This window comes from Larus michahellis, chromosome 9, assembly GCF_964199755.1.
Source record: "Larus michahellis chromosome 9, bLarMic1.1, whole genome shotgun sequence".
Lineage (NCBI taxonomy): Eukaryota > Metazoa > Chordata > Aves > Charadriiformes > Laridae > Larus > Larus michahellis.
Window position 1 is genome coordinate 45,814,979 of NC_133904.1, and position 27,701 is coordinate 45,842,679.

At 57.9% G+C, this 27,701-nt stretch overlaps 2 protein-coding genes across 5 annotated transcripts in view; one reads left to right on the forward strand and one right to left on the reverse strand.

Annotated features, from left to right (window-relative positions):
* Positions 1-5,947, forward strand: LOC141749077 (aryl-hydrocarbon-interacting protein-like 1). The gene is made up of 8 exons (XM_074602151.1): positions 1-96; positions 756-935; positions 1,142-1,330; positions 1,408-1,584; positions 1,711-1,852; positions 2,447-3,024; positions 4,417-4,463; positions 5,749-5,947. Exons 1-8 carry the CDS (start codon positions 1-3, stop codon positions 5,945-5,947), a joined length of 1,608 nt encoding a protein of 535 aa, XP_074458252.1.
* The window catches only part of DRP2 (dystrophin related protein 2), a 25,712-nt gene continuing 3,129 nt past the window's right edge, over positions 5,119-27,701 (reverse strand). For 2 of the 4 annotated variants that reach the window (XM_074600752.1, XM_074600751.1), the window contains 22 exons: positions 25,072-25,225; positions 20,459-20,592; positions 19,456-19,612; positions 18,186-18,306; positions 17,711-17,979; positions 17,266-17,412; positions 16,667-16,745; positions 15,412-15,472; positions 14,932-14,993; positions 14,576-14,650; positions 13,519-13,720; positions 13,206-13,291; positions 12,330-12,487; positions 12,025-12,191; positions 11,586-11,697; positions 11,060-11,196; positions 10,705-10,770; positions 9,887-9,952; positions 9,467-9,610; positions 8,549-8,786; positions 8,285-8,405; positions 5,119-8,132 (listed from right to left, as the gene is read on the reverse strand). In XM_074600752.1, coding sequence (XP_074456853.1) covers positions 7,996-8,132; positions 8,285-8,405; positions 8,549-8,786; positions 9,467-9,610; positions 9,887-9,952; positions 10,705-10,770; positions 11,060-11,196; positions 11,586-11,697; positions 12,025-12,191; positions 12,330-12,487; positions 13,206-13,291; positions 13,519-13,720; positions 14,576-14,650; positions 14,932-14,993; positions 15,412-15,472; positions 16,667-16,745; positions 17,266-17,412; positions 17,711-17,979; positions 18,186-18,306; positions 19,456-19,612; positions 20,459-20,592; positions 25,072-25,179 — 2,847 coding nt within the window. In that variant the 5' untranslated portion in view covers positions 25,180-25,225 and the 3' untranslated portion in view covers positions 5,119-7,995. The remainder of the gene's footprint in view (positions 8,133-8,284; positions 8,406-8,548; positions 8,787-9,466; positions 9,611-9,886; positions 9,953-10,704; positions 10,771-11,059; positions 11,197-11,585; positions 11,698-12,024; positions 12,192-12,329; positions 12,488-13,205; positions 13,292-13,518; positions 13,721-14,575; positions 14,651-14,931; positions 14,994-15,411; positions 15,473-16,666; positions 16,746-17,265; positions 17,413-17,710; positions 17,980-18,185; positions 18,307-19,455; positions 19,613-20,458; positions 20,593-25,071; positions 25,226-27,701) is intronic. The other 2 variants (XM_074600753.1, XM_074600754.1) reach the window with 2 other exon arrangements.

Consider the following 27,701-nt stretch of genomic DNA (forward strand, 5'->3'; position numbering starts at 1 on the left):
ATGGAGGAAACCTACCTGCTGAATGTGGAAGGGGTCAAAAAGAAGATTCTGCATGGAGGCCAAGGGGAGCTGCCGAAGTTGCAGGATGGGAGCAAGGTAAATTGTCTTGGTTGGTACCCCAAAGCCCTAGGAAGGGGGAGTGGGTCCAACGCTGCTATCCCTGCCCATTATGGGACAAGTTGAGCTCCAGGTCTGTGGTATGGGGAGGTCCCACCTCCAGGGGATCCCTCGTAAAGGTGTGCCAGGAGGTCTGTTTTGGGCACAGGCAGCCACCTTGCCCTCACAGCGGTGGCTGACATTGCCCACTGCCTTCACTTTGCATTGGTGCTGTTACCTGCCTCCTCCCTCTGTCCTGGGGCTGTCAGGAGCTCAGCAGCCACCATGTGTGGCTGGAAATTTGCCTTGCCTGACATGTCAAGCAGGCAACCGGGTGATCTTGAGGATTTCTGAAATTCCCCAGACAGTGGGCTGGGGCAGATCAGCGTGGGTTGTGCCAGGTCCTCCGTACTGGGTTATAAAGGGGGAGCAAGATACAGCACCGATGGGCGTTGAGACACTCCACCATCTGCTTGCTGTCTAAGATAAGTGGGTAGGAGGCACAATCTCCTGCTGCAGATGGAGAGCTGCCAATCAAACCAGCACCTCGCCAGGAGCAGATTTGGCCCCATGTCCTGGGGATGGGGGGCTGGTGAGGGGATGGAGGGTTCTCACTGGGGTGCCTTCCCCCGCTCAACACTGAGCTTTCTCCGGGGCAGATCACCTTCCACTTCCAAACATTGAAGGATGACTTTGAGCGGACAGTGATCGACGACAGCCGGGAAGCTGGCATCCCTATGGAGATCATCGTGGGCAAGATGTTCAAGCTGGAGATCTGGGAGACGCTGCTCCGTTCCATGAGAGCTGGGGAGGTGGCCGAGTTCTGGTGCGACGCCATTGTGAGTGAGGGGCTGACGGGAGCCTGCTCCCTTCCTTTCTGCAGAGCCAGGGCGCAGGACTGTGCACCCTAGAGATGCTCCATCCTTGCCTGGTGCAAGCACAGGGACACAGGTGTCACTTAGCCACAGCACTGGGGGGCTGCCCCAGAGGAAGGGGGTGCAGGCTGGCCCCCTGCAGCTGAGCAGGGTGCTCCCCCTCCTTGCAGCACACGGGCATGTACGCCCTGGTCTCCAGGGGCATGCGGAGGATCGCGGAGGGACGGGACCCCCTGGAAGGGCAGAAGCACCGCTGTGGCATGGGCAACATGTTTGACTACCACAGCACCGGCTATGAGGACCTGGACGAGTTGCAGCGGACGCCGCAGCCCCTCATTTTCATCATGGAGTTGTTCCGGGTAAGGGGGAATGGTGGGGATGGCTGCCAGCGCAGGGGTGATCAGGGCAGGAGGCTCAGCTCCCTCTGCCCGTGCAGGTGGAGGAGCCCTGGGCGTACAAGCGTGACACCTGGGCCATGAGCAAGGAGGAGAAGCTGGCGGCGGTGCCCGTGCTGCACAGGGAGGGCAACCGCCTCGTCCTCCGCAAGGAGTTTGGGCAGGCAGCGGAGAAGTACCAGGAGGCTGTCATCTGCCTGAGGAACCTCCAGGCCAAGGTGAGCAGGACCTGGCCACCTCCTCTCATCCCTACCTGGGTTTCCTCAGCAAAGCCCCGTGGGCCCTGGGTGCCCGGGAGGGGACAGCTACAGCCGTGAACCACCCACTGTGGCTCCCCGGGGCAGGAGAAGCCGTGGGAGGATGGCTGGCTGAAGCTGGAGAGCCTGGTCACGCCGCTGGTGCTCAACTACTGCCAGTGCCAGCTGGAGCTGGGCGAGTACTACGAGGTGCTGGAGCACACGACAGAGCTCCTTCAGAAACACAAAGGTACCTGTGCCCTCCATCCCACCCCCCGCCAAGATATGCCCACAGGCCCCGGGGACTCTGTCCTCTGGATCCCCCCTCTGTGACAATGGTCATCCCACGTCCCTCTGCCTGTGATGGTACCTATGTCACCTGGATCCCCCCTCCGTGACAATGGTCATCCCACGTCCCTCTGCCTGTGATGGTACCTATGTCACCTGGATCCCCATGCCCACTGCAGAACCCATGTCCCAGGTCCCCCTGCCCATGACAGTGCCTATGTTCTCAATTTCCCCTGCCCACAATGGCACCTGTACCCCAAGTCCTCTAGGTTCCCCCTGCCCATAATGTTGTCCCACATCACCCAGATCCCCCTACCCACCATAGTTCCCCTTGCCCATGATGACCCCTGCCCCCCATGTCCCCTGGTGGTACATGCATGTCCCAGGTCCCCCTGCCCATATGGTACCCCTACCTCCAAGTGTGTCCACCCCATGTTCCCCTGCCTATGATGGTACCTGTGCTCCATGTCCCCTGGGTTCCCAGGGTCTCTCTAGCTCCTTTGGCTAGTGGCCCTGAGCTCCAGGACCCCCACTGGGGGCTCTCCTCTCCCGGCAGACAACGCCAAGGCCTATTTCAAGCGGGCAAAGGCCCACGCAGCTGTCTGGAATGAGCGGGAGGCACGGGAGGACTTCCTGCGGGTGGCTCACCTCGACCCCTCCATGGCGGCTGCTGTGAAGAAGGAGCTGAAGCAGCTGGGGGAGAGGATGAGGAAGAAGCACGTGGAGGATCGGAAGCGCTACCAGGGGCTCTTCCAGCCGCCCCGGCGGCCACAGGCCAGCGAGGGGCAGGAGAGCGGGGAGGTCAGTGAAGAGACGATGCTGCAGGAAGAGGCACCTCAGGGTGAGGTTGGGGTCCCGGAGACCCCAGGGCAGGGGGAATGGGGTCCAGGGACCAAAGAAGAAGAACAACCAGGGGATGACCAAGCAGAACAAGGGACTCCCAGGGCTGAGTGTAAAGGAGCAGCACCAGGAGGAGAAGCAGCCCAGGGGCAGCTGTCGGAGGTGAAGGTGGAAGAGAGGGATGAGATGGGACAGGGGGGAAAAGAAAACCTGGACACCTGTGGGGCAAGGCCAGAGAGATGGGGAGCAGAGAGGAGGACAGAGGAGGAAGATGAGAAAGAGGAGGAGGAGGAGGTGGAGGAGGAGGGGGAAGAAGAAGAGGAGGAGGTGGAGGAGGAGGGGGAAGAAGAAGAGGAGAAGGTGGAGGGGGAGGGGGAAGAAGAAGAGGAGAAGGTGGAGGGGGAGCGGGAAGAAGAAGAGGAGAAGGTGGAGGGGGAGGGGGAAGAAGAAGAGGAGAAGGGGGAGGGGGAGGGGGAAGAAGAAGAGGAGAAGGGGGAGGGGGAGGGGGAAGAAGAAGAGGAGAAGGTGGAGGAGGAGGGGGAAGAAGAGGAGGAGAAGGTGGAGGGGGAGGGGGAAGAAGAAGAGGAGAAGGGGGAGGGGGAGGGGGAAGAAGAGGAGGAGAAGGTGGAGGAGGAGGGGGAAGAAGAGGAGGAGAAGGTGGAGGAGGAGGGGGAAGAAGAGGAGGAAGAAGAGGAGAGGGAGGCGGAGGAGGAAGAAAAAGAGGAGAGGGAGGCGGAGGAGGAAGAGAGCCCAGCAGCAGAGATGGCAAAGCCAGCTGTAGGGCAATGTGGGGCAGCAGAGGCAACAGAGGCAGCAGGCCTTGGGCCGGGGCTGCAGCAGGGAGCCAGTGGGGGACCTGGCCCAGGGACCATGGCCAAAGCTGAGCCAGGCAGAGTGCCAGAGCCCCAGAGCAAGGGGCTGGAGCCAGCCCAGGGGCCCCCGGAGCTGGAGGATGAAACCCCCAGAGAGGAGCTGGAGGAGGGGAGCTGTAGGGAGCAGCGAGCAGGCAGCAGCTCAGGAAACGCTGGGGAAGGCAGCATCCCCCCCAAGAGCATCACCCCTGAGGTGGTGCTCCAGGCTGGGGGCTTGGGGGCAGATGAGAAGCCGGGCAGAGGGGCAGAAGTACCCCCCTGCCCCAAACCAGCCAGGGAAGGGAGCGATACACCCCCAGGACGGTGCAGTGAGAGGAGAGAGCTTGGGGACACAACCCTGGGGCACAGCCAGCCCTGAGCAGAGCCTGGATGAGGGAAAGGCTGCTGGACCACTGACGAGGAGGAGGCACAGCGGGGCTGCTGTGCCCTGAGAGGGAGCCCCAGGGCTGGGGACTGGCCCTGCAGTGACACGGGAACAAAGCTGTCCTCACCCTGCCGCCGTCGGGAGCACCAGCCCCGCTGTGCAGCAGCGCCTGCTGCCTCCCTGCCCCGACTCATCGGCTCCAGCGCCTTTCAGCTGTGCCCCGCTGAGCTTTGCTGGCTGAGAAATAAAAGCTTTTCCCTGGCAGCATGTGCTGGATTTGTTCCTGGACGTGACCGGTTTCCCTGATCACCTCCTGCCTTGCCCTGGAGCCTGCGGCACAGGGACGGGGCATTTTGCTTTACTCTTTGGAGGGGGTGTTAAAGAGGCTGCATTTCACCCCCCATTATTTAAGCTTCTGAATCTCTCTGTCCCTGTACTTCTCTGCGGTAGCACTGTGTCAAGCCTTTCCCCGGCACCGCCAGCCCTTCCAGTCAGGGGTGAGAGCAGGTCCGGCCTTACAAGTGTCAGTCCTGGGCAGGCTTCACTGTCAGCCAAGGCTGGGCTGCACCCCGTGTGGTGGGGAGGGCTTGAGAGCCCCCTGCCTTGCCCTGGGCTAGTCCTCAGCTGAGCCCCTCACTGCGCCATGGAGACATGGGGAACACGGGCTGCGCTTGGGGCAGAGGCACCCGGACACCTCTGAGGAACCGGAGACCTCAAGGGGGTCCAGGGAGAAAGCATGGAGGGAGAGGACTCTCTGCCCAGCATCCCCCTGCTGCCTCCATCCTTCCTGGGGCTGAAGGGTTTCCTACAGCAGAAGTTCCTGGGTGAGGAAAAGGGGACTGTCCCCACACAGCCCCTGTACCAGCCCTCAGGCTGCTGCGTGGTCCTGAGCAGACTTTGCTGGAAGAGGACGAAGGAAGATGGTGGCTGGGGACACACACCTGTGTCTGGGGAGCCCGGGGCTCTGCTCACAGCTTCTGCGCTCTGCCTCGAATGGTGTGGACAGTCAGGCTGACACAGGGCACAGGGACATTTGTGTCCCAGCAGCCCTGCAGCAGCGGTGCCGGGATGGCAGAGCACCGGGAGCTGCCCTGACCCAGCCTGGATAGAGGCGCACGGATAGAAGAGGCCAGAGCGCCGATACGGGTCTCAGTATAAATACAAATTTATTCTCTTTCCAAAGCAGAGATGGCGCGAAGCAGCGAGGACAGCAGCACCACGGTACATGGTTACCAGAGCATTAGCCAGCCTGCTCCCCTCCCTGCCGCATCCCGGCTCCCAGACGCAGCCCCAGCACCCCCAGCCTGGCCACCGCTGCTCCCCGCGCCTGGCTCCGGGGCCAGCAGCTGGGTCCTCATCCTGCCTTTTCCTTCCTCCGGCTTCCCCCAGGCTGGGTGCTCCTGACCTCACCCTCAGGCCAAAACCTCGCTCCTCCCCACGCTCCCCCCATCCTGCCATTGGGATAACGGGGTGGGGGGGTCCATCTGGGTCTCGCAGGCTGGCGCGTGGTCCCTCACCGCTGTCAAACACAGCGTGCTTACAGCCAGCCTAACGCCGACGCCACCGCTCCTGTCGCTCGCCCGGGTGTGAGGGGGGACGGCAAGGACAACCCACACCGCTGTGAGCGGACACTGCAGCACCAGACCCCAAACGCCTGGCTGTAGGGCTCACCCCACCTAATCCCCGGGGTGGGCACTGCTTCACGCCTCTGCCAGCACGCCGAAGCCAACCGCTCAGCCCTCTGCCCCCACGCACCCCCTTGGTCCAAACCTCCCCAAACAGCTCACCACCGCATCCCGTCCCAGCCAGCGACGACGGCCCCGTCCCTGTCCTCGCAGCAAGCCCTGTTCTGGGCAGGATGCGGCACCTGGGCACGCAGCCCTGCCCCAAGGGCTCAGGCATCTCGTCCCCCTGCAGCCTGTGGCCCCAGAGCACCGGGGCCACCTCGGCCTCTGCTCTGGGGCACCCCAACAGCACCTGACTCTACCTCTTTCTCGACTTAACACAGCATGAGACAGCCAGCCTGAGGGAGCCTTTGGGATCAGGAGCCACCGCCACCACCGCGCTACCCTGCCAGCTTGCACAACAGCCTCCTCCGCTGCCCAGCGGGACTCGCCTGCTTCCAACGAGTGCCTCCGGCCCTTCAGCCCAGCTCAAACTGGGGGGCACCAGCAGGGCAGCAGCTCCTTGGGGCGGAAAGGAGGTGTCCTGAATGTCCTGCTGCCTTCCCACACCGCTATGGTCCCGCATCACAGCCCAACATCCTGGTGGCCCCACGGCCAGAGCTATGGCTGGAGAAACCCCCTTCTGCAGCGCCATGAGGATGGGTGGCTGCAGGAGCCGAGGGTCCCCAGGGATGGAGCTGAGTTCGGGCAGGACAGGCTCTCTGTGCCACGGCAAAGGCACGGCTCCCCAGGAAACCAGGTGGGATGGAGTTACCTGCTGCCGGTCCAGCCCTCCACTGAGCTCCCCTCGCACCAGCCCTGCTCCAAGGCAGCACCAGCAACGGGGAAGGTGCTGGTCCTATGGGAGCAGATGTTGGGCTCTACCAAAAGTGAAGGGCAGCTGCACTTACAGTATTAGAATTTAATGGAGTGAGTCCATGAGAGTATTTAAGTACAGAATATATATATATAATATATAGAAATATATGCAAATTAAATGATAAGGCTCTGTTATAAAGACCCTCTCAAGATAAGGCTACTAGCTGGGCTGAAGCTCTAACATGGACTCGTCCCTACTCCATAAACCTGGCAGACTCTCCCCACCAGACGATATATGCCTGGCTGGCTGCACAGCCCTGGGTGGCAGAGAGAGTTCAATCCGTAAGGCTGGCAGATGGACGCGGTTAGAAAGAGTTCTTTTAAAAACTGGGTGGCTCCAGGAGTGTTTTGGCACCCATAAACCTGGAGGCCCCTGGGCGCAACTGAAGAGGAGCAGGATGCTGAACCCTGCATCCCCCGAGGGCTGCAGCCCAGGAGTGCTGTGCTGGGGGGAGACAGGCAGCTTTCATGGCTTCAGTTCTTTCTTCTGAACCTTTCCACCCAGGCTTGGACACTGTGGCTGAGTGACCGAGCCAACCTCCTGGGGAGCCCACAGTCCCACTCCCGCACGACCTATGATCCCCTGAGATCTTCTGGAGCTGGCAAGCATCCTGCACAACCGGCTCGGTGGGAGTCTGTGCGAGGTCTGCCGCAGCACAGGGAGCATGGCAGGGAGAGGAGGGGGAGGAAAGCAGCCAGGTAGCTGGTTAGGAAAAGCCTCTGGCTCACAGGAGGTGTTAGATAAGGGAGGTCATACCTGAAAGAGAAATGGAGAGGTCAGGAAAATAGGACCTGGAGCCACCTGGTTAGAATAGGGCTGCTGCAGAGCCAGGGGGATCCTGCTCAGGGATGGCAGAAAGTGGGCAAGGGTCTGTGTGGGCAGAGAGGAGAGCTCTCCCCAGCCTTGTGTTAGTGCTGGCACCAAGCAATGTCTCCCCCAGGCAAAAGCATGGCCAGCCTGGGCGAGGGACCGGGTGCTGCTCCCAGGCTGGAGCAAGGAGGGACAGCAGAAAGACGAACACCAAAACCCACTGGGTGAGGGGAGCGCCATCCACACACACATCCCCCAGTCCCCATCCCTGCTGGGAAGAGCCGTCCATGAGCAGCTGGGAGAGCTTGCACCATTGCTTCCGTCTCGCCAGGTAACTGGAGAGGGGTCTGGACAGGGGTGAAGCGAGGAGGTGGCTGCTCAAGGTGATCGCTGCAAACTCCATGCTGGCAGGTCTGTCCGCAGGGTGCGGGGTCCCGAGCAGGGCGGGAGGGTGCCTCGCAGTTCATCTCTGGGTGGATCTACTCGATCCATACTCTCGGCAGCTCTGATCTCCTCTCCTTGCAAGGTGTGAAACCTCCTCCTCATCCTCTCCGCGCCCAGGCCACACACCAGTCCCAGCAGCGCCGCGGCAGCATAGCTCTTGGCTGTAGGCGCTGCGGGGGATCGGCCGTCGCAGGGAAGCAGGGATCGGGGCAGGGCTCTGTGGGGAAAACCTCATCTGAGGGAGCAGTAAGAGGCCAGAGAAGGAGATTTCACTCGAGTACCTCGAGAGTTGGGGAAGGCGCTCCGCAGCTTCTCCATGATGTCTTCCAGGCACATGCTGACTTCCTGGGTTTTGGCTTCCACCTCATCTGCAGCGGGAAAGAGGGAAGGAGGGTGAGGAGGCTCTTGGGCATCCACCTTGCCAGCCAGCATTTCTGCAGGATGGCAGGGCACGGGCAGCTTCCTGCAGCGTGGAGCCAAGGGAGTGGGGCCAAGAGCTCAGCCCAACCCCAGTCCTCACCTGCAGCTTCGGTGTCTGGGGTGTTGTGCTCCTTCTCCTTTGCCTGGCTGCCTTCGGACTGATGCGGAGACGAAGCCAAGGAAGAGGCTGCTGAACCGTTGCCATCTGACTCTGCTGGAGGCTGGAGAGAGAAGGCGAGTTGTCATGTTCCTCTGTCCTTGTCCTCCCTGCCTTCTGAGCATCGCTTTCTGCCACTGCCCCAGCTCTGTCATGGCAAAGCCCACCCCAAGGATGGGCTTCCCCGGATCCTTGCTCTGAAAGTACCTGCAGCAGCAGCTCCCTCAGCCGGTGCAGCTGGGACTCCAGCTGCTTGTTGTGGTCCTCCAGGATCTGCATGCGGGTCTCCAGGCGGCTCTTGTGCTGCCGGAGGATTCGCGCTTCTGCCAGGAGCTCATCATTACGTGGGTCTTGCACTGATTCGGGGGAGCCCGTAGCCAAGGTTGGAGACTCCACCGCCTCATCATGTTGCCACTTCAAACGTCTCAACTCTCCCTGGAGGATCCTGCAAGACAGCCTAGGTCAGCATCATCGTCCTAATTTCTCGAGACTGCCGGAAACACCCGACAGCTGCGCACCAGGGATGGCCCATGACTTAGAGACAAAACACTCCTGGAGGCTTTGCCACATGTGAAGACTGAGGAACAGCACGCTCTTGGACTTGGTCCCTGCACTGCAGGGTGGCCTGCCTGCATCTCTACCCCACTCCGGCAGCTTACAAAAAGACAAGCAACTGCTTCCTAAAAGGCTGAGAACAAGGGCAGGGAAAGCATCACCTCCTCCTGAGCCTTAGAGGCTCACTTGGTGTGCTCCAGAGCAGCACCAGCAGTGTTTGCGAGGGGCTCAGGGACGAGAGACAGCAGCGCCCTGGGCTCACTTCAACCAGTTTGGGGTTCAGGAGGGGAACAGGTTCTGGGGATGGGGACAGGAAAATTTTGTCTTCTCCCTTCCTTCTCCACTCTAAGACTTCATTCTTCTCCACTCCACTCTTTTCCTCACTGAGTGCTCCCATGAAGGTCTTAAGGCTCAGCCTAGACACCCTCCAAACCACCCCATTCAGCTCCTCTGATCCCCACCTCCAGCCCCTGCAGCTATCCCCTGGCTCCACTCTGAGCTCTGCCAGGCTCCTCCAGCCCTCTTCCCTTAGGCTATAGACTCCACTTTCAGAGTTTCCCACACCCCTACCTGTTTTCATCCTCTAAGTGGGACAGGATTCGCTCCAGCTCTCCCTTGTCATCCATGTTGAGGCTCCCTGGAACCTGCTGGCTGCCCCCCGGCTCTCTGTCGGTGATGGGGCTGGAATGGCGCAGCAGGTACTGGTCCTCATCCCTGTCGCAGCGGGTGGAGAAACACCTTAAGAACATTGGACTCACAGGATTTGTGTGCCCTTGGGGAAGGACAGCCTGGAGGGAGGTGGTTTCATGTGGGAGCTCATTATGGCTGCTCCACGTCTAGAGCTCAGGAGGGGCTCAGCACCGCTGGATAGTTGAGGGTGCCCAAGAACCTCGGACTCAAAGGAACTGAGAAGGAAAGCATTTCTGTGCCCTGGATAGGCAGGGATGGAGCTACAGGAGATGAGGAGGAGGGAAAGAAGGCAGAACTCACAGGCTATCATCGGGGGACAGGCTGTCACTGAAGAAGGAACAGTTCTGGCTTTCCATCTCTGCAAGTCTGGAGGAAAGAGAAACAGGCTGAGATACGGTCAGAGACAGCCCGAATGTCTGCTTGATGCACCCTGCTTATGGCAGCCCCTGCAAGACCCCTCTCTGGCAGGGTCTCCCAGCTGGCCTGCACCACTCTGCCCCTCTTTACAGGCTCTAGAGAGTTTTATCTTTTTGGAAAACAAAAGCTCCTGCTGCTCTGGGGGTGACAGTCTGTGGAATAAAGGGCTGCTGCCATGCAGCCAGCTCAGCGTAAGCAAAAGAAAGGGGTGAAAGCGTAACAACTCAGCAACTGGTGCTCCTCGGGTGCCTGCTCTGCCCAGCCCCGTGGTGAGGGCAGAGGCATTACAAGCCACCAGGCAGCAGCAATGGGGATCCTGCAAGCAGCACTGACACCGAGGGATCTGCCTGGTGAGAATCCGACCAGCAGCTCCTACTGGGAAGAGCAGGAGGCCGCTTCATCACCAAGGCATCTGCTGTCAAATTGCATGGTGCTCGCCGCCAATTTGGGTGGCATCAGCCGCATCCCTGGCAGGACCGAAGTGGTGCGGGCAGGTTTGCCTGGCCCTGCGGCTGCTTCTTCCCAAGGGCACTGCAGCCTGCGCCGCCCCAGCCAGCCTCTGCCCGCCAGGCAGTGTACCGGAAAGCATGGAGGGGCCTCCGGGCAGCAGGACCTCACCGTGCGCTGCCCCCAAACCCCTCCAACACCCATCAGAGTCATGCTCCATGCCCCGGCACGACAGCAGTGCCCGGTGGTGGTACCTGCTGGCAAAGTGCTCGATCCGGGAGTGGGTGTCGGCGTGGGGTAGCATCGGGGAGGAGGCTGGTCTGGAAGAGATGCACACTGGTCAGCAAGGCTTGGCAGTCCTCGCTCAGAGTTAGGGCTTGGAAAGGCTGCCCTGGTCTCACCTGGGCTGAGAGGAGCCAGGGACACGCTGGAGAGGGAGACTGAAATCTCTGCTCCTCCAAAAACTAATGGCCATACCACCCCCGGAGCAAGTGTCCCCTCCAGCCCTCCCATGGGAGCCCTGTCTCCCAGCTGAGACGCTGCTTCAATCCGTGGAGCCCATGCATCAGGCAGGGCGGAAAGGCAGAGCCCAGGGGCCAGCCAACTCACGTCTCGGAGAAGTCAGCCTCGAGGACGGACTGGACGGGCAGGTAACCCCTCTGCGGGTGCTTGCTGAAGTACTGCTTGGACCGAAACTTGTTCTTCAGCGTTGTGGCAAAGTCTCTCATGTTCTCACTGGACGTGGTCTGCAAACACAAACATTGCCGAGATGCTGCTTAATGAAAAGTGGGGGACCACAGGTCAGCATCTGCAGGGAAGAAGTCCCTTCGGGTTGGGCTTGAGCTCCACGGAGGAAGAAGCAGACACAATCGAGGGAGCAAGGAGGGCTCACGGCGGCTCTGCCAGCCTGTCACGGGGCCTGGCACAAGCCAAGCTGGGCATCTGTGGATGCCATGCATTCTTCCCAGCACGAGCCCCAGAATAGCAGGGATGCAGGCAGCCTCCAGCATGTGGAGGTGAACAAAAATTGTACGAGGGATCCAATTCTGGGGCTTCACCGGCCTAAACATCGCAAGGCTGCTGCTGCCAATGGGGACCTGCTCTGAGCCAAGACTCCCGAAGCCCAGCCCCGTACCGGGGTGTAGTACTCCATGATGGGGTAGTGCAGCTTGTTGCCCTTGCTGGCTCGCCCGGTGAGGAAGCAAGTCTGGCAGATATCCACATTGAACTGCTTCAGGCTCCGATACCTGGAGAGATCAAGATGCCATAGGGAGGCAGTGACAGTCAGGAAAACCACATCATTTTGGAGCCCAAGGAGAGCTTAGCAGGGGACAGAGGGTCTTAGCAGGGGGCTGTGTTGCTCTCGCACGCCACTGAACCCACTATGCTGATGGATGAAGTCCCCAGAAAAACATCCTTCTCCTTCCCCCTCTGCTGGGACCTGGTCTGACCTGCCTGAAACTCTGCTGTTGCAGAGCTCTAGGTTCCCCCGACAGCACAGACCAAATTCCGCTCCCTCCTGCAGGACACCACACGGTCCCCTTGGGGGCCAAGGTCCCATACCCAACCCTTACCTGAATCCCTTGATGGGGCACTGCCGGCAGACGGAGCACTTGGTCTGGTGCTTCACCTGCTCAGCCATGGTCACCCGGTGCAGCACGGCCAGCCACACCATGGACTGCGGCTCCAGGTTAGCCCACTCCAGGAACTGGGATGCCTCGATGGCGGGCTTCCCATTGCTCTGGGGAAGGGAGAGGAAGGGGCTGCTCAGAGCTGGGACCCGGCTGTGACGGGGGGCAAGCTCCTCGCCACCTCCGGGAGCCTCTCCCCAGTACGGCTGCTGCAGCGGGGACGGCATGGACCACGGCACCCTACTCACAAAGCGGAAGCAGCTGCGGATGCTGGGCTCCACGTTGCTGCCCCCGAATGCCGCCACCTCCCCCAGCTGGCGTGGGACCTGGATGGCCTCATGGAGCAGGACACCAAGGTGCCGCTGGTCACACAGTCCCCCGGCGTTGGCCACTTGGCTGAAGAGATCTGCCAGCGGGACAGACACACAGCCCCGTTAGAGACACGGCTGATGCCCCCACACACTGGGCAGGACGCAGGCACAGGGGAGCGGTGTGTGGATCAGACCAGGGGTCCCACCACCTATCTCCGTCCAGGAGCCCAAATAAGAGGGAAAAACTGAGCTATGATTAAATAGCCTTAAAATATCCTTCCAGCTCACAATGACCAGGAGTTTAGAGTCTTCTTGAGACAGAGGTTAAAAACATCACTTCTTTAACAGCCACAGCTGGCCTGTCTGCTATGAATCTGCCCAACCTCTTTATTTAATCCCTTGGTGCTTCCTATGCTAACCCCCCCGCAGCATCCCGTGCCAGAGAGCACCATGGTTAAAACGCAGTGAGGAAAGGGACTTCCTTTAACTTGTCCGAAACCTACTTCCCAGCCATGCGCTCCCAGGTTTTTTCCTTCTGGGAAGCACTGATAACTGTTGCCTGTTTGCCTTCTCTGCACTCTTCCTTCTAGTGCCACGCAAGCACCAGTCAGTCTGCAGAAACGCCTCCTAATTTAGGCGGCGTAGGCTCGGGGAGGGAGGGAGAGGTGGCAATGCAAGCAGATTAGTCACTGCAGGAAAGCAGTTTCTCTGCTTTTTCTGGGCAAAGAAGGGCCATGCTGGGAAACAAAAGCACTCCCACTTTCCCCAGGTTACTCCACACCGGGTCCTGGGGGAGGGAGACGGGGGACTCACACTGAAACTTCTCCTTGACTTCTGTCCCGCACAGACACGCGATGCCGGTCTTGAAGGAGAGAGCCCTCATCTTCCCGCTGCGGCCGCTGCAAGGCGAGATATTGCGCAGGTTTGCAAATGCTTTGGAGGGTTTTTTTTATGCAGGTTGGTCGGGGGCAGGGAGGGGGGGTGTCAGCAAGGCAAGTCCATGCCAGGCGCCCCCCCCCCTCACTCCCAGCCAGGGCCGTTTTGCAGCAGCGCCGGCTGGAAGAGCAGCACAGAATGTGTCCTTCCGAGCACGGCAGCCCCACAGCTCCCGCCGAGGGAGCGGTACCTGTCGAAGACGTTCAGCAGCCAGTTGAGGCTCATGTCCACGCAGAGCGGCACGTTCACCAGGATGCCCCGCTCCTCCTCCAGCCGCTCGTAGAGGGCGGTCAGGCAGTGGATGACCTCCACCACGTCCATCGCCCGGTCGCTGGGCTGCAGGTCGTGCTCGTTGAAGATTTCCAAGGCGGTGGCCAGGGTCACCATGTCCACTGCACAGAAAGCACGGGCGGAGGGATCAGAGAGGAAAACGGGAGAGCTGAGAGCCAAGAGGAGGGAGACGCAGCCCTGCCCTGACCTGGGGCGGTCTCAGCCCTGCTGTGGTGGCAGAACGGGTGCAGCTCCCAGAATTGTCCAGAACAATTAATTCAGGAGGGGTTTTTCCTTCATTCTGCCCCTGTTTAGTTTTGACAGAGCCTTAGGCGAGAGGCCTTACCAAAAGCTCTCCGGCAGCTGAGGATGCCGCATCTATCAGATTCCCATTCGCCTGCTCACCGATTCCCCTGGAAACCCCTCAGCAGTTTCCGAGGAGCAGCTGCCTCTCGGTGAACCACACAGTGTGTTGAACTCCTATTGCATCATATTCACCTGGCTATTAATCCTCATTTTTACCAACAGAGTTTTACCAACAGTGCAGAAGTCAGGTTTATTGTCTCCCTTCCTCCTCTTTAAGCAGCAGAGCCCCCTCCGCCCCTGCAGAGAGCCTGGTTTCTGCTCTCGGTTACATCCACAGCTTCTCCGGGCTCCCTTGGAGATCCAGACTGAGCCCCTGCCTGATCACACAGCTTTGTAACTCTGAGCTGGACCACTTTGTTCTCAAATCCCTTTGACTAACACCTGCCCTTGAGGCATTCCCACCCGAAGCCTGCAAAGAAAGGCGCTGACAGACACCTCGCCTCTGGATTTGCTCAGCTTTCCAGCCACAGGCTCATTTTCCTAGCGCTTCTCGCCTCAGCTACCTGTCCCCTGGTGGGCTCCTGCCTTTCATGCGCTGATAAAAGCTTGTGTCAGTTTAATGCCTTTATGGGAGGGAGACCCAGCAGGGGGGAAATTCTTCCCGCACTCACGTCGCAGGGCTTTTTGCACCCGTCGTAGTTTCATAGCCGTCCGATACGCTGAGAACTTGATGTTGTTCAAATCCGCTGCAATAACAGAGGAAAAGAAGAATAAAACCGCTGCTCGACATCCTTATCTCCAGGGCAGGAAGCAGCAGTTGCCGTTCCCAGACACCAGCCCCACCAGCAGAAGCAGAGTGCGTGCGGGAGGAGGAGGGACAGAGCCTGGTGGGGGGGGGGTCACACTCCGTTGCTTTGGGGACCCCCGTGCCACAGAGGGGAGCAGATGGGCTGGGGGGATATCCCGTAGCACCCCACGCTGCGAAAAGGCAGATGCTACTGGAATGGTTTTGTGGCAGCCTCCTTACCCAGTGTCTGGTACAACTCCGTCATCTTCGGGTGGTCCCAGCACGTGGTCTGGGCCTGGTGGCTGAAAGGAAAAGAGAGGGAAGCCAAGAGTCAAGCTGGAAACTAAGCAGCTGCCATGAGAGATGACAAAAAGGACCTGACCGGCCCTGGGAGTGAGTCCCCCAGCGCCTGCAGATGCTGCTGCACCCCAGTGAGCACACTCCCCAGCCACAGCAGCATGGAGGATGCCCATGGGAGGATGCCCCACTTGCTGCCAGCCCCTCCTCCTTCCAGCCAGCGTCCCCCCCGCTCCCATCTGGGACACCTCGGCAGGCAGGGAAAGCCTGGCTCTTGGGGGCAACACACTTTGCTGGAGGTCAGTGCTCAGACCGGTCTGCTCACTGCCCCCCACTCCTAATGGGTCCTTAATTCCTGTTCCAGAATGGGGGACCGGTTCTGGGCTAGAGGAGACCAGGGGCTGTGGGTGGGAGCGCACTCACTTGATGTAGTACGGCACTTTGTTGGGGGAAATGGCTCGCTCCCAGGGGACCTGGACAGAGGCTGCAAGGAGAGAAACACGTGTCGGATCAACACCAAAAAAACTGCTCCTGTAGGTTGATGCTGTTTCTGCTGGGAGCCCAGCAGGACTGTGCCAGCAGGTGGGGGCCTCTGAAGAGGCCAAATCACCACCTGGGGGGAGGTGGAGTGGGCAAGTGGATGCTGCCTATAAGAGAGGCACAAGACTGCTAGTCTTGTCAGAGGCATCATGCCTCTCTTGAGACAGGGCCTCTGAATCTGGCTGAGCTCAGAACTCAGGAAGAGACACTTCCTGATGCTTTTGACGATGCCCAAGGCAGCGCTGTGGTCACCAGTGGGCAGGGCTCATAGCTGCTGGGATTCGGACACACGCAGAGCACTGTCTGTTATGGCCAGGCTTGGGCACCCACAGCATCTGCTGTTGCCATTACTCATGCTCTGTGTGTCAGTTGCCGTATCTTGGGAAGACAAGGACACATCCCATACCAGTTGCCTGCCACCCTACGTTTGTTATCTAGAGGACGAGAGTCCTTTTATGACCCTCAGCTATTTTCCCTTGTCACAGGCAGCTTATCAATTCCAGCAACTGGAAAAAGTCATTCTTCCTTTCAAATAGGAGGACATGGTCTGGAGAGAAACAGAGGCCAACAAACCCCACTGACATCTTGGAGACCCTACAGGGCTCGGCATCCCCAATGGTGGACCTCAGACTCTGGAGCACAACTTGTCACCCATGCTTTGCAGGTCTGATAGCCAGCAGCAGCTCAGCTCTGTAGGAACAACATCCCTCTGCCTCGCCTTGTGAATGAAAACCTCCTTAACGGGCACATTTTTGGCCTCCGAATGACTAACACGGGATATGGGGGACTGCCTTCTTCTGCCATCTGTCGCCTTGCCCACCCAGTTGCAGGCTGGCACTGTCCCAGTATCACCTGGGAGCTGCTGCTGCGAGTGTCACAGCTCCGCGCTCCGAAGGAGAACCTCACCCTTGGTCCCACAAGGTAAGGTAGCGCAATGCTAACTTTGGGAGATGCCTCCTGCTCTGGGTCCTGTGCACCAGGCGCTGGCCTGGGCCCATTTCTAGCTGCGTGCGTGGCTCTGGAGGCTCTGGGGTCAGCAACAGGACTCTGCACCCCACCCTCCTGTGCCACAGCCCACGCTGAGCCCCTCTGCAGAGGCAGCCTCATGTCGGGAAGCCAGGAGGACCCACTCACGTACAGGAGAGGAAGTGCTGGGAGCCTGGTCCGAAGTCCCGGTGGGCATCTTGGAGCTGCTTCAGGCGTTCGTTTATGGAGGCCTGGAGAATGGGACAGAAAAATTCAACAACAGCCCATCAGGCATTTCAGATTGAAGCCCCATTCAGGAAGGCTTGCGGATGGACTCAGACGTGCCCCAGCATGCAGGTCCTCTTCCTTCCTCGCCTGCCTTGGTATTTGCACTCCCCAGCCCGCTCAGCCCTCTACACCTCCTCCCACAGGCTGAGGACACACAGGCCACATCTCCAGCTCACCTGTATCCCTATTTTCACAGATATCAAAGCAGACACAGCTGGTACTGACCCCCCATCAGATCCTGATTCTCCTCAGACAGCATCCTTTGTTTCTCCCATTGCCTTTTCCTGCTCAGGACCTCTACAAATTTACCAGCCACTTTCCTCACACTGAACTGATGGTCTCCTCCTCCAGCAACACCAGCTATACCATCCCTCCTATGCCAAGCCTTCCTTTATCATCCTTGAAGCTCAGCAGCGACAGCTCTTCCCCGGCATCCTCCCACCTGGGGTTTATTTGCAGTGCTTGGTCCTGACTCCTTCCCACCTGCAGCTGCTTCCAGCGCGTGTTGATCTGCTCCAGGGTACGGGAGTTCTCCATGGACAGGTGGACATCTGAGATGGCAAGCTGGTGCGCAAGATCATTGACCACTTTCACCCCATCCTTCATGGGGGAGAGCTCCTCTTTGAACAGCTGGAGTCCCGTGCCCAGGGGAACAGTCACAGGGCAGCAGAAGAAGGAAAAGAAGCAGGTGAGTGGTCGGGACTTGGACCTGATTCCTCTCCTACAACCTAGTGTGGGCTAGTGCCTGGCAAGATGCTGCTGACTAACCCTCCCACAGGGTACCTTAGTGGGGGGAAAAAAAACAACCTCAAAACAAGCCAGCCAGGCTGGAGATCACTCAAATCTCCTGAGAAGCGGGACATGGACAATGGCTCATCAATGCCACCCTCTGGGGCCAAGGCTGGAGCCTTCTCAGGGCCATGAGTACCTTGGTCGACTGGATGTGCTCTGGCAAGGAGTCAATGAAGAGGTCCCCAATGGGTTCCCAGGTTTCACGCACGCTTTCAGCCTGGTCCAGGGTCGTGCTGAGCTCTTCCATGGCCCCTTTAATCTCTAGCAGCTGCTCCAGGGTCCGTTCGATGTGACGGTGCTGGTCCACGCACCGGGCCGTGAGCTTCTCCCACAGCTCACTGGCCACGTTCGCCTGCTTCCAGACAAAGCGGCTGATGTTTTGGATGCGGTGCCGGGGAGAGACATCTGTGAAGGCAAAGTAGAAGGGGATCAGAGAGTAAAAAATGAGAGCCCAGCCCAGAGGAGAGCGGGCAAGAGATGGAGGAAGGGCAGGGAAGAGGGAGGTAAAAAAATCTAGGGAAAACTGGAAAGAGGGAGGGAAAACAAGTGACAATATTATCCCGAGGAGGAGCTGTGCTATGGGAGAACGAGGAAGGGGGAGGTCCACAGACCTTTGCTTTCTGAAGTTGGTTCTTCTAATTCCTCAAATGGATGCTGGGAAAGGAAAGCCTGTGCTGACTCCAGGACAGAGTAAATGTATGGTCCCCGAGACTTTACTTCTTCCATGAAAGCCTGGAGAGCAGAGCACAGAGATGAGACAGCGGGCTGAGCTGGAGAATAGTGCCCCTGCTGCTCCCTCCCCGAGGGCTGCAGTGATTTATTCACTCCAGGGCCCCAAAATCACTGCAGACACAGAGAGAAGCTAACAGAGAAATATTTTTGCGGTTTGGGGATGGAATGACCATCTGCAAGAAGGTGAGGTGTGGACTGCGGCTTTGCTGGGGGGGGAGGCGGAACAGCGAGCCCAGAGGGGTGTGTTGAGCCAGGGCTGCCCAAGAGGAACTGCTTTATTGGTGATGCTCTCACAGGCACTGCTTGGAGACGCCCCTCACTCACGCGGTGAGAGCACGGTCATGCAAACGGTCCTTCCAGCAGCTGTTCAGCAACAGGTCCAGCTGCTGGAGGAGCAAGGAGGGGCACAGCAGGATGCCCCAAAGCAGGACATCTGCCAGGGCAGGCTTTGGAGGCAGGCTGGTTTAGGATGTCCTCTCCTCCCCTCCAACTGCAGCTCCTCAGTGGTGCTATATGCTGAATCGGCTGTTTGTGAGCCAGGGAAGGGGCTAGCTCCAGCAAGGAGGAGGGATGGCAGCAGTAAGCAACAGTTTAGTTTTGTTTTCCAGGTAAAAACAACTAAAGCCCAACAGCCACCGGCAGCGAAAAGGAAATGGTCTGATCGGGGAAGCCGGAAACTCTGATCTGTCTGTGTTTATCCCAATTTCAGACATGATGCTGATGTGCTACGGGAGGAATCACTCATGTCCTGACCACCGGGTCGTCTCTAGACCAACCAACCTCCTCAGGCCCCAGGATCCCCAAAGCAGAGGCCCGCGAGAGGCAATTCCCTCTGTTGCAGAGGTAGGACATGAGGAGGAAACCAGGAGAGAAGTGATGGGGCCCACTACCAGCTGCAGCACCTGCAGGCTGTAACGCACATTTATTGTCTAAAACCAGATGGGCTCCACCTGTCGCGTGCCATGGGTGTTTGCTGTGGGACTGGGGCTCTGCCTTGCCACGGGGAGCAGAGATGGAGACGGGCAAGGACAGGTGAGCTCGTGGGCTGTGGGCAGGGGCAGTGACGCGAGGCGGGGGTCCCAGGCAGGGCTGCCACCTGCAGCTCCTCTTCGCAGTGAGCGGCGGCAGGGGAGGCACGAGGGAACGTACCGCGTGCGTCTCCTTTTCCTGCTGCACCAGGAGGACGTCGCCCCGCAGGGGCAGCTGTGCCGAGAGCTCCTCATCCTTCTGCCCGAGCCAGTCTATGATCTCCTGGAGAGGCACCTGCAGCTTCCCGCTGTGGTCGGAAAAAGCCTCCAGCCGAGCCCTGGCAGGAGAGCGAGGACAGCAGGACGGGGGTCAGACGGACAGGAGAGGAGCAGGTTCCCCGGGGAGGGGAGGCAGAGCACCACGGCTGGGCTGGTGACCCCCGGGCAGACGCAGGACCCCACCAGTGACCGGCAGCACATCCCGGCATGGGCTGTGCGTGACCCTCAGCCAGCACAGATGCTGCACCACCAGGTGGGGTGAAGCATGGAGGACTCGGGGAGGAGGAACTCTGAGTCTCTTCATCACCCCGGAGCAGAAGACAGAGTCACTCTGCGTTCGCCCGTGGGTCGGGGCTGTGCTCTGTGCTTGGCTGTAAATGCTGTGCTTGGCACGGCATTTACATGACTGGGCAGCTTCCAGGAGCCTTGCAGTAAGGCAAGAGACAATTAACACGCCCCAGTTAAGCTCTCCGTCATGCTGGCTGTGGAGCTGCAACCTCTGAGGGTCTGGAAGGCATGTTTCCCCCACCCCACCCCCCGCATGGTGGAGAGGGCTCCCAGCAAAGGGACAAGCACAGAGGAGGTGGTGGCAAAGCTGTGGGGCAAAAAGGAGACAAGCTGCAGAGACAGCAGAGGGTGGAGAAAGCAGCAGAAAGCTGAGAAAGAGGGAAGGAAGGAAGGGAGGGAGAGGAGGATGGGATCGGTGGAAATGGAGGGGATGCTTTTCAGCGCAGGGAGAAAGACTTAGAGGTCTGTGGACAAGGGGGGAAACCAAGCCAAGGTCACCGTGAATTCATGTGGCTCATCAAGCAAATGAGTCCAAAAACCTCCTGACAGGCACATGCAGTAGGCAAGGCTGGAAGGCCTGGCCAGCCCCGGAGCTTGCTCCAGGCGGGGACTCTTACCGAAGGCTGTGGGATTTCTTTTTGATCTCATTCCAGCAAAGATTCATCTCCAGATGGGCTTGGGGCCCGGCGGCACCGCTCGGAGCCCGGGGGTTTACACACAGAGGTCCTGCACCATCCTGCGAGGCTTCGACCTGGGCAGAAACAGAACCACGCTGCATCCAGACATCGCTGCCCGGTGCTTACGGCACTTGCCTGGGGCCACCTACCCGGCTCTGCCCTGGCCCTGCCTGGCTTTTCAACTCGCAAGGGGGCTGCCCTGCTCCCGGAGGGGTCTGTTAGCTCCAGGGAAGCTCGTGGCCGTGCCTGGAGGAAGGACGCAGCGCCAGCTCCAGCAGCACAAACAGCAAAGGCTGAAGGAAGGGCTTCACTGCACATCTGTTCTGCAGGATCCCTGTGCTCCTCAGTTACCCAGCAATGAACTTATCTCACTGCTAGGTATTAAATCAGAGCTGGCTCTTGTGTGCCACAGTCCCTGCAGAGCTAACAGCGATTTTTTTTCCACGCCGTACAGGGCTGCCGTGCTTTGAGAAGAGGCGATGTGAACCCTGGGACCTGTTGTTCCAAGGGACCAAGGGACCCTGCTAACCTCCTTTACACCATCCGCAGTACTGGGAGCCGCCACCTGCTCCTCTACAGAAGCACAAGGGTATTCGCTGCCTGCACAGCAAATCGGGGGTGCCACTTCTCCTCCACAGGCGCTGCTTCTCCTCCGCACCTCTCCAGAGCAAGCGGCGGTGGGAAGGATGCTCCGAGAGGCAAATCCTAACCCAGCCACATGAAGGAAGCACACTTTGCACCGCTCAGCCTGAAAAACCGGGTGCTGATCCATGGACAGCAAATCCTTGGTGGATAGAGGAAGGAATCCTCTCCTAAGCCTTTAGCACCATATCATACTCCTGCTTATGATGGCAGCGAAAAATATCGTTACGCTTGCTGGCGACAGCAACACACACCAGCAGGACTGGAAGCAACTCACATAGGGCTGAGGGAGGGAGGGAGGGGGGATTTCCTCTCCGAAAAAACAGAGTTTCTTGTCCAAAACACATGGACGCGTTGCATTTCCACCAGCGAAACGTCGATGCGCTTTCTTGGGGAAACAGCAGCATTTCGATCCCATGCTACTTTGATATTAGAGCTCATTTGTGATAATTATCCCCAGGTGATTAATCAACCATAATTAACTGCATTAGCACTTTCTAAACAGCGCATACAACAGGCACCCCTTTGCCAGAGAAAGGCAGCTGCCTCTGGGGGAAAGCAGCAGCTCTTCCCAGGGGAACGAGCAGATACTTGTGATTTGTCCTGTGCAGGGGCTCCTGGAGGTGTCCAGGGGACAGATCCAGCCAAGCCAAGGAGAACGACAGGCAGGAGGAAACCACCGGACAAGGAATTTGGCTACACACCTGAAACAATACCCCCTCCATGCCAGCTCTCAGAGAGAATTCAAATGATCGCCGAGACCGGTGCTAAGTTTGCTTCACCTAAAAACATTGAACTCCGGGCTGTTCTCTGCCTCCCCGTCCTGCCACTCCAGGAGCATCAAGAAAACAGAGAAAACCATCACCCACAGAGTTCACAGGAATCTTAGTGCCATGAATAACAAACCACTCAAGCTAAAACTGCTGCTCACACGTAGAAAAATCAATACTCTGCATGTGACTCTGAAGTAGGTTAGCCCCACAGCGCTGCCAGGGAACGCTCCAGCCCTTCCCTCTATCCCAGGGGATACCAGAGGAAGGAATCAGCTCTACCTGGGTGCAAGCGCAACTGCAGCACAGCTCAGCAGACAACACGGTCCTCCCAGCCTTGTGTAAGGAGTTAAAAGCCCGCCGAGCCTGCGACTCACAAACTATGCCCAGTAGATGAGCCAGTGAGAGTGGCCAAGCAGTGGCCAGTTGTTGAACATCTGCTCCCCTGGGACAAAACCCCTGGAAGGCAGCAGAGGGGAAAAAGCAGCACTTGCCCTCTGAGCATCCCTTAAGCATCCCTTCCCCAGAGCCCCAGCAGCTGCAGCCTGGACCCACATTCCCCCTCTGTGACTTTATTTTCAGGCACAGAACACTCACGTGGGCTCCGGCAAGCGCATCTACCTGTGCTTAGCCACAGATCCGCCGCTCAGCTTCGCTGGGGGAGCCGGCATCGCTTCCCGTCCCTCCGGGTGCCGCCAGGCAGCACCCGGCAGGGAAGGGGACAAGCGCCGAGTGCTCAGCAGAGCGGGGCCGCCCTGAGCACTGACCCCCCAGGAATCTGGAGGGGGGCGGCAGTGCCTCGCAGCCAGAGTCAATCCCAGCTTTGTCCGGTGGCATTCCAGCAGCCTCCAACCTGCCTTAACCCCTGTGGGGCCATCGTGGCTGCCCGCAAAGCAAGAAGTGGGCAGAGATCTGCAGGGTATCCCGGTGAGGGAAAGTTCCCGGCGGGAAGTTGGCCGTGCGCAGAGGGATTGGTCCAGGCACTGGGGATCCATATCTGCAAGGGTGATGGTGGGATGGGACGGGGTGACCAGCGGAGACCTTGCCCTCAGATGCTGGAGCACATGCAGGGCAGACAAGGGTGTTTTCCAGGGAAGAGATTTACCCAGGGAATGGTCCCAGCAAGCTTTGGCTACCCAGAAGGTGAATAGTCAGGTCCTTGAGATCTAACCCCCAAGAAGACAAAGATGCCCTCTTTTTCCCCGACGTGCTCCAGGCCAGCGCTGGGCGCCAGCACAGATGTTCCTGCCTGCCTGGACTGGGTGCAAATAGTTTGTTTTTGCCAGAAGGCTCTGGGCCGTGCCCCCCACAATCCTGCCGTCTGGCATTGTTTCCATGCTCTCCTCCACCTACAGGGAAGGGAATGAAAAGCTCCCTGTATCTCTCCCTCTCTTCCCCTCCTTCCCTGCCTGAACATCTGACTGCTGCTGTCTCTCCCTCCAGGAGAGACACAGTCGGCAAGTCCAGCCTCCTCTCCCCACCACCTCCCAGGGCCAACAGATGCAGGACCAGCTCCCAGACCGGAGGAGGGGGCTTTGGCAGGGCCAGGGCACAACTAAGGATGGGATGTCTGCAGCATGCCGGGAGCTTTCAGGACAAGAAAGAACAAGAGAGGAAGGCTGTTTCCTAGGTGGCAACACCTACACCTGAGAGAAGGAGGGCAGGGCAGACCCTTTGAATGAGGCAGGCTGTCCTCAGTGTTGCGGGAGCCAGCAGCCAGCTAGTGCGTGGCACCCAGCACACTGATGTCCACACAGCAGAAAGCCAGGCTCAGGCAGGGACTGGGGGATACCCATGGTGGATATGACCTGAGCTGAGGATGTTTGTGCCCTCCCTTTGTGCCGTCTTGAAGCTCAATGTTGGTGGGTCCCACAGGGTATCCTGCCGCAGCTCCCTTCCCCTCTTCCCAGCAAACCCCAAAGGGCTCCGACCCCTTCATAGAGGCTTGGACTGCTCAAGGCAGGGCAGCTCAGGAGGGCATTTATCTGCTCATCTTGTTCTATCCCTCTCTCTCCTCGCTTCATCTGCTGGGCTGTTCATTACCACCCACGTGCTGGCCCAACAGCAGCTACCTAACAGCCACCCCGGGGCCAATAAGCCCTGACTCAGCTATCAAACGCCTGCCCCATCCACAAGCCCCATCCTTGATGCTGGAGCCACTCCAGAGAAGGATCCCCCTTCCTCCTGCAGACCCTGGGTCAGGATGGGTCCAGGCTGATGGCAAGCCACGGCAGGGAGGAGATCCAAGCTCAGCCTTTGCTCTTCATGTTTGAAGCACGGTGAAAAAGTCAGAGCCAGGGACCTCGTTCATCCTGGGAACAACATTGCCAGTGCCCAAGGAAAACCTTGGCACCGTCCATCAGTCTCTCGGCAGGCGAGAGGTACCGCGAGGCCAACAGCCACAGGCAGCAAAGGGGAAGCCGTGCTCTCGCAGAGCCGGGGCAGCGCTTCCCAGGCCGTGCTGTCTGGGACAAGGTGCTAAACCAGCTTGTGACAGCTCGGTGCAGAGCACAGGCAGCTTCGCAGACAGTTTCCAGCACACCTTTCTGTTCCCCTCCACTCTGCCCTGCCATTTCCCCAGGAGTCCCGGAGACCTTCGCCTCTCTGCCCGGCTTTGGTGAGGAGCCTGGTCTACCGGCTCAGAGACCCTGGGGGAAGGAGGGGGGACACCAGCAGTGTGAGCACCCTCTCTCTGTTCTTCAAGACAACTAGACTAGAAAGAGGTCAAACTCCTCCTCTGCCTTGCAGCATTCGCCAGGGGCTTATTTCCAAGCTCTTCTCTGCAACCAGGAAGGTTAAAACCAGACATTTTCAGCAAAAGCTGACGTTCTTCCAATTGTGTTGGAAAAAAGTAAACTCAAGCAAATACACAAGAGCTGTTAATGGTGGCCTCTTGCTCTTTATTTTGAACGAAGCTCGAAATCCAGCTCTGCAGGTTGCCTCTCTTGCTCTACTTTGGGAAACACTTTGCAGCCAAAACGCTCGAGGAGAGCTAACGCTCTCATTAAGTGCAAGCCGATGGCGGGGCTGGAGATAACAGCTTTTCCTGCCACCAGGAACAGAGGTCCCGGTTTGTTCCACAGGTGTTTGCAACCACTGCAAAAAGCTGCCGCGAAAAAGGCTGCCGGACCCAGCTCTTACCTGAGACAGCGGGCGGGCAGTGCTGCTGTGCTGCGCCCGGCCTGTGACGTGCCACTCAGGACACCGGGGGAGCACATAGGGCCATTCCTGCATCACCAGGGGCTGCATCAGAGCTGATGTTCATGGGGATGGAGACAACGCTGGGCACGAGCACCTGAAAAGCAGCGTGAGAGTCCCTGGGTCAGGTTTCACCCCATCAAGGAGCTGAGCTCCTTCCCAGCCTGCCGCCCTCACGGAGGCTGAAGACTAAAAGGATGCATTTTTTAAGAAAATACACACTTGTACTAACATTGCAATCTTTTTTCATCAAAACGTCCAGCTCTTTTTTGCATCTGGTTATGCGATTTGCTGCAATGGTCTCCTGTGATAGCGAGTCCCGCAGATTATGTTGCATTTTTAACAAGGGTTGGGTTTCTGAACTACGGGAGATGCCCAGGCTTGAAAGGAAGCGGGGACAGAGGATCTCACTGTCATGACCACTTTTGTTTAGACATAATAGACACATCCCCATAACAAACAATATTTTCAAACATACTATTTTTTCCTTTTCTGTTCAGAAGGAGAATTCCCTAGAGCCTCAGTCCCCCAATATGGCATCTCACACTATCAGCTACCTTTTTATGAGTTTTTTTTATTCTGGTTTTAAAACTGTATGACCCGTAAAGCCAGTTAGCAGTGGCCCCTTATCTATTCTGTAGATCTGCAATGCAACCTCTGGCCACAACGCTACTTTTTTTGTTGTTTGGACCCTGAATAAGCTAAAAGACTGATTTATCCCAATGCCAGCATCGTCTCGGCTTTACAGATAGCCATGAGAAAATAAAGCCCAGACGGGCAGACCGTGTCCTATGGGTATCCAGATGTAGGATGTGGTGGGTCTCCATGCTCTCTGCCAGCATGAAGGAAGTAAGAACAGCCCTTGCCTCACCGCCGTTTCACTGCATTTATTTAAAACCCTTCTGATACAACCCCTGATCCAGACTCTCCCAAACATCAAGGGAATTCACGCTGCAGCTGACCCGCATCGCTAAAGGTAACCCCCAGAATTAGGGACGTGCCGCGGAAGCTAGAATTCGGTGTCAGATGTTGAATTTCCGGCTCTCTACCACATATAACAGCAGCAAATACAACATGTAGGTCAAGAGGTCTCTCGATCACAAGGCTTATGCTTTGAATTGCTAATTTCCTCCAAAATGTTCTTTCCGGGCTGAAACTTTCCGCTTCGGATCTTGGCCTATAAGGAAAAAATATGGCAATGTTTTGAGGCAAGGCAGCTCAGCCTTTATCCCAGGAGGGGAATGGAAATACAAACACATTCCCCGCTGCTGGAAATGTTAATGGCTTTGTTGTTGTCTAACTTACAGTTCAAGAGAAGTAATAACATTTTAGCTCAGCATGCTCAGTGTCCTTTAAGGGGAAAGGTGGGAGGCTTGTGGATATTTCAAAGTTCAGCTCCCATGTACATGCTGACAAAGGGAGCATTCCCAAGCTGGCAGACAGCGGGACTCCTTCCACAGCGCAATAGCACATCCTGTTCCAGCAAAAATTGTTTTCTGCACGTCTAAGTAAATAGTTTAAGCCTGAGATGGAGGGCCGGCAGACCTACTTCCCAAGACCCTGCTAGGTCAAGGTTTGGTGAGAAAGAAGGAAGAGGAGTCTTCATCCCACTGGCACCAAGCGTAAACAACACAACTCCCTCTTAGAGCCCTTAGTCTCCATCTCTTTCCAAGCCAGGAACAGACACCCAAACACACTCCTTTTTAAAAAAATCACCCCAACAGTCTCCTGGTTCTCGCTTGCTCCTGTGTGCACGGAAAGGGGGGAAGGACTATCAATGTTCTCCCACATGAGGGGGCGTTTACAACCCCGTCATCCAAAGGCGCAAAAAAGCCAGATGCCAAAGCTGCAGCTGGGCTTCGTGCTGCACTTCCACCTAAGTACCAGGTCCCCTTCATTAATTAGAATGAAGGGTCCTTCAATTAAGCAGCTGTCCTTAAGAAGTAACATAAAATCTGGTAGTGAGCAAGTGGCACAGAAGATGCCTTGTTCGCTGAGGGTGGGCGACGTGAGGCACTCTCGCCTCTAATGAGTTACGTTCCTAAATGACCACTCAAGACTTTGAGCTCATAACCAATATGTTATTTTAACTCCATGGATAAATAGGTGCCACAGGTCCTAATAAAGCAGCAGCATCTCTTCTGCTGGCTCACTCTCCATTTTCCCAAGCAAAAGAATACGCGCATGAACACAAAAACTCCGGCTGAAGCATTTAACCATTTAGTCTTGCAGCAGGAGACCGGGACAATGACGTCCCCAGCTAACCAGGTGAGTGTGGGTGCATGCACACCACACGGCCGCGCAGAGCTGACAGCTCCTCTCCCTGCTTAAAAATAACTTGTGGGAATTTATTTAGGAAGATGGAAATCTAAATGTGTTTCACACCCCGCTTCAGACTCCCAGCTGGGTTTTAAGCTGCTCTCTCCAAAACTCACTTCGCCTAGGAATTCTTCCCATCTCTTCTCGTCCTCCTTCGATTAGACAAGTCCTACAAATAGTTACCTGAGCACCTGGGGGACCCAGCTGTAAAGACACGGCCCCGCTGTGCTGGACACAGAGAAGTTGCTGCCTGA

Bases quoted from the DNA above. Each gene is read 5' to 3' on its own strand.
- LOC141749077 (XM_074602151.1), top strand. From the start codon at position 1: ATGGAGGAAACCTACCTGCTGAATGTGGAAGGGGTCAAAAAGAAGATT. The intron at 97-755 runs GTAAATTGTCTT...TCTCCGGGGCAG, and splicing joins AGTTGCAGGATGGGAGCAAG to ATCACCTTCCACTTCCAAAC. The intron at 4,464-5,748 runs GTGAGAGCAGGT...CTCCCCAAACAG, and splicing joins GCCAGCCCTTCCAGTCAGGG to CTCACCACCGCATCCCGTCC.